The sequence below is a fragment of the Hyposmocoma kahamanoa genome, unplaced genomic scaffold (genome assembly GCF_003589595.1).
Source record: "Hyposmocoma kahamanoa isolate Upper Pololo Valley unplaced genomic scaffold, ASM358959v1 160, whole genome shotgun sequence".
Taxonomy (NCBI): Eukaryota; Metazoa; Arthropoda; class Insecta; order Lepidoptera; family Cosmopterigidae; genus Hyposmocoma; species Hyposmocoma kahamanoa.
The window spans coordinates 2,804,229-2,816,428 of NW_020653575.1; the positions used below are offsets into that span (position 1 = coordinate 2,804,229).

The 12,200-nt window shown below is 41.9% G+C and overlaps 1 protein-coding gene across 1 annotated transcript; it reads left to right on the plus strand.

Annotated features, from left to right (window-relative positions):
* Positions 1-28: 28 nt before the first annotated feature.
* On the plus strand, positions 29-2,776 carry LOC113225455. Its single transcript, XM_026457770.1, has one exon. The coding sequence runs from the start codon at positions 29-31 to the stop codon at positions 2,774-2,776; it is 2,748 nt and encodes a 915-aa protein (XP_026313555.1).
* Positions 2,777-12,200: the final 9,424 nt, after the last annotated feature.

A 12,200-nucleotide genomic window follows, 5' to 3' on the forward strand; every position in this document is an offset into this window, starting at 1 on the left:
CAGAACTGACCCACCACGATGCTTCAAAATGAGGAGCATGATATTCGGCGCAGCCAGCTCCCCATTCATGGCTCACACAGTCCGCAACCACAATGCGATCATGCACGCAGAGACCCATCCGCGAGCATTAGTGGCAATTACTCAAAGCCACTACATGGACGACCTGGTGGACAGCTACGACAGTGAACACGAAGCTCGCGCCACCATACAAGAGCTACGTGAAGTACACGCAGCGGCCAGTTTCACGCTAAGGCGCTGGAGCTCAAGCCATCCGAACGTGCTGCGCGACGTCCCGACAGAACTCAGAGCAACTACGCCCACCGCGCTCGGGACGATCGAGAGTATGGAAAACAAGATCCTGGGACTCTACTGGAACCCGCAAACAGATGAACTCGGTTTCGACACAGCCATGAACCGGGTCCCAGCCGAGGTGCGCAACCAAAGCCGCGCACCCACCAAGAGAGAAACACTCAGTGCGGTCATGTCGATCTATGACCCGCTGGGACTGCTAAGCCATTACACGATCAGAGCAAAGATCGTGCTTCAAAACCTATGGCGACTAGAAATACCATGGGACGAGCCGATCCCTGCGGAAGAAGCCGAACTCTTCGCATCCTGGCTGCGACAACTGAACGAAATCGCACGCCTGCACCTGCACCGGAACTACGCCCTGGAGAACCATGAGCACACTGAACTACATGTGTTCTGCGACGCGAGCGAACAAGCGTACGCTGCTGTGGCCTACTGGAGGGTTGTACACCAAGACGGTAGCGCGAAAGTGACCCTAGTTGGAGCAAAGGCTAAGGTGGCACCACGGCGTACACAAAGCATCCCGCGCCTTGAACTACAGGCTGCACTCATCGGAGCAAGACTCGCCGACACTATCAGGCGCGAACACCGCATCGAGATAAAGAAGACCATCTATTGGACGGACTCATCAACCGTAGTCCACTGGGTGCGTAACGACGCGCGACGATACACTCCATTCGTTGCACATCGGCTAGGAGAGATCGCCGAACTCACGCACAAAGACGAGTGGCGTTGGCTGCCGACCGCTGACAACCCAGCCGACGATGCCACAAGACAAAGCCAGACTCCAGTACGCATGGAAGACCGATGGTTCCAAGGACCCGGATTCCTACACGAACCAGAGGACCGGTGGCCCACAGAACAGGAACCTCATGAAGATGCAGAGGAAGTCCTGCACCTGAGCCAGCAGGACGAGAGCCACTTCGACTGGATGCCTGACCCGACCCGCTTCTCGAGATTCGAGACGCTAGTAAGAGCAACCGCGAACGTACTGGCTTTCACAGACATCTGCCGGAAGCGAGCGACCCGCATGGAGCTACAGCACATAGAACGCGCCGAACGAGCTCTCATGCAACGAGCACAGGAGGACGACTTTGGAGACGAGCTGAAGAGGATCAAAGCAGTTCGCCCAATCCCTAGAACGAGTCGTCTGTACAAGCTGGACCCCGTAATCGACGACGGCCTCCTGCGAGTACGAGGACGCATTGGAGCCTCAAGTGCGCCCTCCGACGCAAAACGACCTATCATCCTAGACGGTCGTCACCCCATCACGCGACTCATCGTATTGCGAGAACACGCCGCAGCAGGACACGCTAACAGAGAGCGAGTAACGAACGATCTACGACAGCGATACTGGATCATACGGCTACGACCCACCGTACGCGCCGTCGAGTATAGCTGCGCCCTCTGCCGGGTCACAAGGTCTAGGCCCAGAGCACCAGCCACAGGAGACCTGCCACGCGCCCGCCTCGATCCATTCCACCGCCCCTTCACGAACTGCGGGGTAGACTACTTCGGGCCCATTACTGTAAAAGTGGGACGCCGCCGAGAGAAAAGGTGGGGCGCACTATTTACCTGCCTCACCACACGAGCCGTTCACCTCGAGCTTGTCGCTTCTCTCTCTACGGATTCGGCACTAATGGCGTTGAGACGAATGGCAGCACGCCGCGGATGGCCGCGACTGATGTACTCAGACAACGCAACCAACTTCCGCGGCGCCGATCAAGAACTGAAAGCCGCATACGCCGAATGGGCACCCGCCCTAAGAGACGAAGGACTGACCCGGCGTATGGAATGGCGCTACATAGCACCTGGCGCCCCGAACCAAGGAGGCGCATGGGAACGCATGGTGCGCTCTGTCAAGACAGCGCTACAAGCAACGCTTCGAGAAAAGGCACCATCAGACGAAGTGCTAAGAACCCTCCTGACCGAAGCCGAATATTCGATCAATGCTCGGCCCCTAACGCACGTGAGTGTGGACCCTCGCGACCCCGAGGCCCTCACGCCGAACCATTTTTTGCTGGGATCTTCAACGGGTCTACCGAGAACAGGACCCTGTGACGAAGCCGACAGACGAACCTGGCGTACTAGCCAAGCACTCGCAGACCAATTCTGGAGACGCTGGGTACGGGAGTACTTGCCGACCCTAGTACCGCGAGGAGAACCAGCTAGAAAGAATGACACGTCAAAACTACAAGCCGGCGACATACTGGTTGTCGTCGACAGCACGCTACCGAGGAACGTATGGCCAATGGGAAGGGTAGAACGTACGTACCCTGGGCCTGACGGCAGCGTACGAGTCGCCGATGTCAGAACGAAGACCGGCGTCTTCAAAAGGCCAACATCAAAGCTCGTCGTCCTACTAAAGGAAGAGGAGGCTACGCAAAGCTGCGCCGGGGGGAGAGATGTTGCGGACACCGAGCTACATAATCCGCGCCGACCGCCTACTCGCCAACCACTGTACTAGATGAGAGAATTCCCCGCGCCCCGCACTCCGCGCCGACCGCCTACTCGCCAACCACTGTACTAGATAAGAGAGTGAAATTGGTATTTAAGTAGGAACATTTTTGGTAATAAACACGGATTGAATCCACTTTAATCAAGAGTTTTCATTTGCGATCCAGATCAAGAACCTGAACAATACAGTCCACCGAACAAGAGCTAGAACACCAACAGGTATTATAAATTCTTATTTTTCGATTTATTTATTTTAAGAGGCGATCATAATCTTTAAAATTTTAAGAAAAGTCTGCTGTTGACAAAAAACAGCAGTCTTATACATTTTTATTCAAGCAGGTAATTGTCATGACTTTTTTTAGGAATTGAACGGAACGTATACGAATAATTTGTTCGTTTTCATGGGTAAAACGATGGTTTTTACTATCGAGTATATAACCAGAAATAGAGACGAAATGTCATTTCATTTGTTTGAAAATTATTCTGCCAAGTCATTACTGTGACAACTACGCTCCGATTGACCAACCCGAATTCTAAACAATTGACGTATGTCGTCAATTGTTTCACTTCAAATCTACCAATAGAGCTTTGCTATAATGGACGAAAATTGAAAAATTACATATTTAATATTTAATTACCGATGAAATGTGATTCTGTTTGTTTTGTAATTAGATGTTTTGCTGTTTTTCCCACACCACCGAATGGAACAGCCCCCCATAGTTAGAGATATTATCGTTATTACAATACATACAGAATATATTTGGAATATACGGAGACGTAGACACAGGTCAGTTGTTAGCATTTCAGCTTTCTAATTTGTTCAGTTTGATTTCAGTGCAAACGAGAGTTGATATTTAAAATTGATATACGGCCTATTTGCCTGATGAGTTGCCAAGGATGGTTGGCCTTCCCTTATTTTACCTCTATTTCTGGTTATATACTCGATGGTTTTTACTTATCTACGTCTAATTCTCTTGCGCCCCTAAAATGTAATAAAAAAGAAACTTCTGCATTTATCTACTCTACTGATCTCGTAATTGAGAGACGTACTTGCATTCTGGAACTTCGGATCTCCGTAAAACTGTTTCAGGCTGTTTTTGTTTCTAGTTTTATTTGAAAGAAAGAGATTTCTTGTTTCTTAATGCTCAAATACAAGAAATGTTTGAGCTGATAAATATAGAAGAACTGATGCATTATCATTTCGTTTCTTGCACTTTCTTGTTTACTTAGAGCGTGGGCCCGAAGATGAAGATAATTTGGCTCAATGTCAGATTATGTGAGTCTCAAATCAGCTTACATTAAATGATTTCACAGAAATAACTTTTTTTTTATAAAAAATAAGTGCACATCTCACCTGATGGAAAGTGACGATGAGGTCGATGATGTAGCATACACACCTAAACAATGCCTATTCAATCTCGCCTTGAATAGGTCCAAGTTATAAAGCTCAGGGAACAAGTCTGCAGGCAGGGAATTCCACTCCATAGCCGTTCGCCATATGAATGTGGAAGCGAAACGCTTCGCGCGAATCCTTGCAATAGCCACATCATAGGGGTGGAACACCAGCCTACGCCTAGTTCCCAGATGGAAAGGGGAAGGCGGAATCAAATTATGCAATTCCATCGTACACTCTTCGTGATATATCATAAAATGATTGTTATGTCTCTAAGATGACTTTGATGACATTTCATATTCATGCGATTTAAATCCGATAAAATAGTTTCATTAGTTGTTTGAATTTTGAACAACATTTCGAACACATTTACAAGACACTTGGTACATAAACACATTGACGACACACACAAAGACGCACGGTATACAGTTAAGCAAAATAAACAGCGCACCATCAAATACAATAACACTATTTAACTTTAAATAACGCTTTAAAACAATGTTTTTAAAGAATCTTACCTATAAACATTAATTAAGTGCTAAATTATTGATTAATTTGTTGTTTAAATAGCTGTCAACTTAAACACCCTAGGAACCTTGTTTAGCTCGCTAACTAACAAGATGGCTGACATTAATCAGTTGTTAGCAGGTTAGAAAACGTCAATGAATTAAGCAGATTTGTTTTGATTTTTATTGTGACAAAATTTTTACTTGAATATTGAAAAAATAGAAAATTTTCGGCGTGATATAGCAGATTTGCCGTGCTTTAGACGGAGGCGCGCAAAGAACAAGAAACGATACAATGCACTGCTCCAGTTAGATGAACATGAATTTAAGAAACGATATCGTTTTTCTAAAAAAACTATGTTAAAGATAATGAGTTTGTTAGTATTTGTTTTTAATACAATTTTTAGATTTTCGCTCCAAATCTCAAATGACAGCCGTCTGACAGCAATTTTTTTTCTGTTTTTTTGGCTTTCTACAGCTTGATTTAATCTTCTAATATTGCCATGGTAATTATTTTTTCTTCATTAAACATTGCTTAACTAAGCAGTATTTAACTTTTGTAGTGCTCAAAATCTTAAATAATGCTTAACTAAATATTGATTAAACGGATGTTTAGTTGTTTTTTACTCCACTCCTTTGCATGAGCTAATTTTGTATCCTAGAACCCTTTAGGCCTTTAGGCTTTTCACGGTCCGTGGTTTCACCGATCATCTCGCACGAGCTCACACACCAAAGAAAGAGGCTTGTGCTGGTGAAATTACAGGCACAACGGGCTTTTCAACTTATGTCTCAGGGTGACAGGTGTAGTAGCAGTGCCCCCAGATTTTTATGATTTAAAGCTCTGAGTAGCACTGCAACAGTTATGGACAGGCTTGTCGCTTACCACCAGGCGCACGACTTATTTGTCCCGTCACAGATATCGTAAAAAAAAATATTTATTTAGAAATTATTCTAGCAGGATGTATTCGTTTGTGTACTATATTTTGATTGATTTTCGTATAGAATCAATAAAAAAAATTAAAATTAAAATTAAAATTAAATTAATTTCTTTCGGGTGACGCTGACCCATATCAAAATAAATTACATTAAAATTATATAGGTACCTATAGTTAAGATCAAAGTAATATAATCCGACTTAAAAAGTCAATAAAAAGTTATAAAAATAAAATAAAACAAAATCGAAATAAAATAAAAAAAAGCCAAAATTTTAATTCAAATTACAAGTACAGATAATAAAATAACTGTATTATTGATGTCTAAATCAATTGCCTCCATAACCGGCACCACAGCGGGCATATTTATCACAACAATGCCGAATATACGGGCAATCTAACCTGCCAGCTTTCATTAGGACTGTCCCGCACTCATATCATCACTGGTGCGCACCTTTTGTGCATCGTTGTGTGGAAGCAGTCGGTGCATGCCGCCGCGAACATACCCGAGCCCCTGTAGGAGCGAGGCAGCCCCAATAACGCTCTAAACGCATTGTTGAATTGCACACGGAGTATGCTGCGCGCTCTTTGCGAATATTTGCCAAAAATGCAGCCAAAAAGCTCGGCATCCTTTCCAGTGTGAACTTTACTGGCGTTACTTCACACCGGGACAGTTCTTTAGCTGTACCAAGCACAATGCCGGTCGTGTATGGAGTACTGCTGCCACATTTGGGATGGCTCTACTATATACCAACTGGCCACCTTGGATTGAATTGATAAGCACGCCAAGAGGCTTATAGGTGACTCAGAATTAGTAGAGGCGAAGCTGCAAAGTCTTGAACACTGCCGTAAAGTTGCCTGCTTATCAGTATTCCACAAGATATATCACGGAGAGTGTGCGAGGGAATTGCACGAATTAATTCCACCTTCCCCTTTCCATCATCGGGGGACCAGGCGTAAGCTGGGGTTCCACCCCTATGTTGTGGATATTCCCAAGATTCGCACAAAGCGTTTCGCTTCCACTTTTATATGGCGAACGGCTATGGAGTGGAATTCCCTGCCTGCGGACTTGTTCCCTGAACGTTACAACTTGGACCTTTGCAAGACGAAAGTGAATTGGCATTATTTAGTTTAGGTGTGCATGCTATATCTTCAACTTCATCGTCATTTTCCATCAGGTGAGATGGAAGTCAAATGCGCACTTAGTTATTTAGTAAAAAAATAAAAACAAAAAAATTGGCCCACAGTACGCATTACGCACGAGTGACCTTCACCTCTACTGAACTCCACGCAACCTTGCGAGCCAACATATTCTCTCTCCTAGACAACACCCTCCGCTCACATTCCATATTATATAATAAACCTACTTTCTTTAAATCTGTGTCATTGCACCGATAAAAGGGTAAACCAGAAATACATCTCTCAAAATCTTAAGTAATAAATACAACCCCAATACTCGATTGCACTCGAAATTTGGCACTTCATTTTTATAACCCAGCTCCCACTGCTCATTTTGCAGTGCCCTTTTGCCGTACCGTACTTGAATTTCTCAAGTAAATGAAAGCGCCGGTTGTGTCAGGCCTGGGTTTGACCTTTATATTACTGGGTGCTAATCTTTGTATAGGTCAACCAATATGTTATAACCGAGTATTTAATTATATTTTTTTTAATTATAAAAAAAAGGTTTATGACTGCCATCCGTGGCCGAACGGTTATCATGTACTCTGCCACGCTCAGGTCCCAGAGGACTCAGAGGTTGAAATCGTGCATTCGGCGTGAAACAAAAATAGGTCCGTTGTACTTAACCCTGTAATTGGCAACCCACGCCAGAGCATTACAGTAGCATGCGCGGCCGTTTCCTCCCCCTCTATGCACTTGTAATCAGATTTATTTTCGACAACACACAATAGCGCGTGAGACAAGTTTTTATTCCCCACCCAAAATCTTAACAAACAAAACTATTCTTCAACAGCAGTGACACCTAGCGGCGTAATTGGTAACCACAACATTAAAATGTCTGTGAAATAACTTTCAATAGAAGTACTTCTAATTATAAAAGATAATTACAATATTTATATATCATTACATATGATCAGTATTTAATACTTGATTAATTAAATAACAATAATTGAATATTATGGCTATTTAATTAGTACAATATGATTCATAGTTCCAGAAAGAACAACTCGCGACCTCTAGCGGCATACGTGACAACCATGAACTCATAATCAGTAGAATAATAGATATGAGAAAAATAATAACTATTAAAATTATGACAATTACGAGTATTTTAAACTTAATATTTAAATAATTATAATAAATTGTGTTCGTTATTTATTTAAGTACGATGCCGTCTGGTTGCGAGTAGAACTTGTAACACTAAATGCGTCTAATGTACCAGTAGGAAAAACGAAAAAGCAGTCGAAATTTTTACATTACCCTCTTCTACGTAGAAATCGTCATTGAGTGCCGCGCCCTTAGGCATCGTGCCCAAGGGACTGGTAACGTGTCCCTTTTGGATTGTTAAGTTGTTATCTTGTGTCAAGTGTTCCCGCGTGATTTAAAACGACCCTTATCCACCTGCGGTGGGGGAAGGACTCCGCCTGCGGCGCATAGACGGGCTCGGTTGGATGATTGTAAACGTAAATGCTTTCCTTTCTCATTTCTTTATTTTTAGCTGACGCAGTTGCTAAGGGATAATTCAAAGCAGTTTAATAGACAGTAATATCTAGTAAGTGCTTATTTGTGATACACCAGGGAGTTGGCGCACTCCGTCCGATACGTATGGGATCAGAATCCCAGAAATGGCGAGAAATACTACTTATCCTAATAATACCCAGCCATAGAACAATAAATACAATAGAAGTGCTTAGTGGCCGTGACACGTATACCAACAGTACACGGAGTTCCACATACTTGAGCACAATCCACTATTTTTATTTGTTATGGTACAGTGCATTATCTTCACATAACCTTGAAATTTTAAATTTTCTGTTTTACGTAATAATTTTTTCTTGCAAGAGACGAAACTAAACCTTATAGCGCTGCAATATGCTCACTTTTTTTTGGAGAGCTAAATGAACATCTTGAATTCGTCATCGTTCAGTTATTAACTGCAAGATGGCAGCACATTGACTTGCTTGTTAATAGGTATTGAACTTTTAACGATATGCCATCAGGGTAAAGTTTAAATTATATTAACTGTCCAGAGCGTGTTACTTCTTTTTAAATTAATAACTACGACCAATCATTATCAAGATTTCATAGTATTTCAACATATTGTGTGAGTTTTGGAGACAGCGCTTCTAATTACACCTAATCGAGGCTTAAGGCAGTTGCACTGGTTTTTTTTGTTCTTACATGGATCCAGCAAACCACAGTGGGAAAAGCGCTAAACGCCCAATGTACATTAAAATGTACTGACATGCCTTAGGCCCAAGCGAGTGTGCCGCAAATTTGTATGATGAACGTATTCTACTAGACTCCCTATGGTCATATAGAATACATAGCGCAAAACATACACTAGGGATATAAACATAGCGTTAATACGAGACAAGTCGAGTCCTCTCCCATGCCCAAAGTCTTTATTCAATGTAGTTACAAATCATACGATATTGTAATGCAAAATTTTAATACTATAATAGCATGTTCAACCACGAAAACAATGGTCAAACAAAACATCGAAAGTTCACAGTTCTAGTTAATAGAACATTCCAATTAAACTAACCCAGTTTGACTTTCTCATCTTGTAGAAACTTTAGTACAACTTATGCAAGTCGCGTCAACTTAGCCGGAGCCTCCGGCTGGCTAATTGAGTGATGCAAAACACTCTGTCACTGATATTCTGAATTGCGTTACCATGTAAATTAGACGAAACAACAAGACTGAGTCGGAAAGTTAGAGTATAATATTTTGGGTGCCCTCGTTCTATCGTGGAGTAAAGATGGAGTTTACTCCAGTGGCCGTAGCATGGCAGAACATGTGTGATAAACCTAAATAATTAATTCAGTTGATAAATCTAAGTTTGCTTATTTGATAACGAACTATTGTTAATACATTTTGAAGAACTAGGACAACGACAAGAAATTGCGTATATACCTATCTTTGTTGTTTAATCGCCGCAAAAACCATGAAACAAAAAATGAATTTTCATCTCGTTTGTCGCGCTCAATTTTACGTTGATGAAATTACTGTGCAAATGTTTTAATATCAGGTGTGATCTTGCAGCCATGTTTGGCACTATATTAATCTTTTGCAGTCATTGATCGCCGGCACTCACGATGATATGAAAAATGTGACGTCACGGTGCTCGCCATGTTCGCTATTATGATAAAATTTTAAAATGTTTATCATTCGAATTTGACAGCTAAATGTCAATATAATAGCTTTATCGAGGCAGCATACCACGGGGGCTGATCTAGGAAATGGAAAGTCCATTCAAAATTTAAAAAAAAACATGCTGCGCTTTGCACGGTAATCCTGCTGATAAAATTAGTGATTTATCAGTAGAATATTATCTTAGGGCATTCTGTATACAAATTCCAATGTAGGCCTAAAAATATACAAAAACCAAAGGCTCTTTAGACACTCATTTCGAGATGTAATTCAAGCTCTCCTTTATTAATATATTATAATATTATGGACTACTAATTATCAGGACTTAACAATCGTAAGCCCTAGCTTAAGAGTCGACTATGTCAGTTCGAATTCAAAGTTTTCCCGGATTGAATGGATTCTATTGCGCGGGTCGAGCGGCGGGAAAACTGGTTTTATTTCAGAATTTTTTTTTTACAAACGTATATAATAACTATTACATAAACTATTTATATAACGTATATAAATAGTTTATAAATGTATATTTTATTTTATTGGAGAAGGTACAGCAACAGATTAAAGATCAGAATATTAACAAAACTATTCTACATGAATGAATATAAACCTGCAATCCAATTATAGCTGTACTCAACACTTTAGTAAAATCAGTGGACATTTAATACCTAGAAGAAATTATTTACATAGGCTTAACAAATAAAAAAAAGAATAAAAGACATAAAAAACACAAAGTTTACGAAAGGAAATTAAGGTGGATTCGAATGTAGGAGTCTTCTAAAACAGTTATAACGACCATTATACAGATCATGATCAGAATAGATACCTATTTTAATATCTGCACAGTCTGGATATATTGAAAGAACGTGGAACACAAAATAATCGGAGCATACGTACAGAACGAGTTGGCACCTTCATATATTTCATCTGCAATAAGGTGGCATCAGCATAACCATTAGCAATCTTGTCGAGCATACATAAATCCGATATCTGTCGTCTTTTTCCAAGACTAATCATACCAAACTTATCAGACGATCACTGTAGTTTGGTAATTTCTTCCTCAAACCGTATTTATAGCTCTCAGGAATCTTCGCTGCACCGATGCTGTCCTATCTTTATGATCCTGGTAAGTCGGAGACCAGACAAATGAACAGTACTCTAAAATACTCCTTACCAAAGAGTTCTATAACGTATACCACGATATCATGTTTTGGAAGGGCTTAGCAACAAGGATGATAAAGGACAGCATTTCATTCGCGCTTCTACATATTATGTGGTCATAGTGTAGTCTGAATGAAAGGGCTGAATCGTATTGTATACTATAGGTACTTGGTACTTGGTGTAACGGGCTGGTGTCCGCAACTCGACGTCAAGGCGCCTATTTTGCGTGTGGTGGGTGCAGAGTCCTACTTGTGCCACCCAAGCTCCTCCAGGAATCTCAGCAGCCTCCTCGGTTTGCTAAAGACTTCGGGGAGCGACCTTGGCACTCCAAGGTACTTTGCCCTGTAGTTGGCCACGCCGGAGCATTGTAGTAGGATGTGCGCAGCCGTTTCCTCCCCCTCCATGCACGCTCTGCATAGAGGGCTGTCTGTGATACCTAAATTGAAAAGGTGTTTATTGTATGGACCGTGACCTGTTAGGGCGGCAGTTAATATTCGTGATAGACTGGCATTGAGCGTTGGGAGTGCTTCCCTCGCCTGTCTACAAACCGTAAGGGTGGTCCATGTATTATTATGTGAAGTTTTTGTACCTTTATGTATAGTTGTTCTGGACCATTGGTAGGGGAGGGACACTATCGGTTCCGGTCCTACTGCGTCAGTCTCCGACCCTTTTCTGGCTAGTTCATATGCTGTACTATAGGTACGTGTTCCTTTTAGTTCAGTTGATATGAAAAAAATATTGGTATATGTAAAGTACGTAGTAAATAAAGCGGCTTTCTTGTAAAATTTCGATGTAAGTTTGTTTTTTTTTTCGAATCGTGTTTTCACACCGTATACTAATCAGTGTACATCCTCAATTTTACTATATATTTTTTCCAAAGAGATTGATTCCACACTTCTACTGTTATGCAGAATCAACTAAAACCATTTGAGGTTGTATAGCTCTTAATTTGCTAAATGATGTTTATAAATACCCGGAAATTTCACGACCTCAAATATAAGCATCGTGTGTTATCATTGATGTTTTATTTATGTTTTTCGCGCCCGTCCACAACAAATGCAGCTCCACTCTGTACTATCATACTACGTACGTACGTACTAGCATATCCCAATA

Excerpts from the sequence above, each read along its gene's own strand:
- LOC113225455 (XM_026457770.1), top strand. The coding sequence starts at position 29 with ATGAGGAGCATGATATTCGGCGCAGCCAGCTCCCCATTCATGGCTCAC.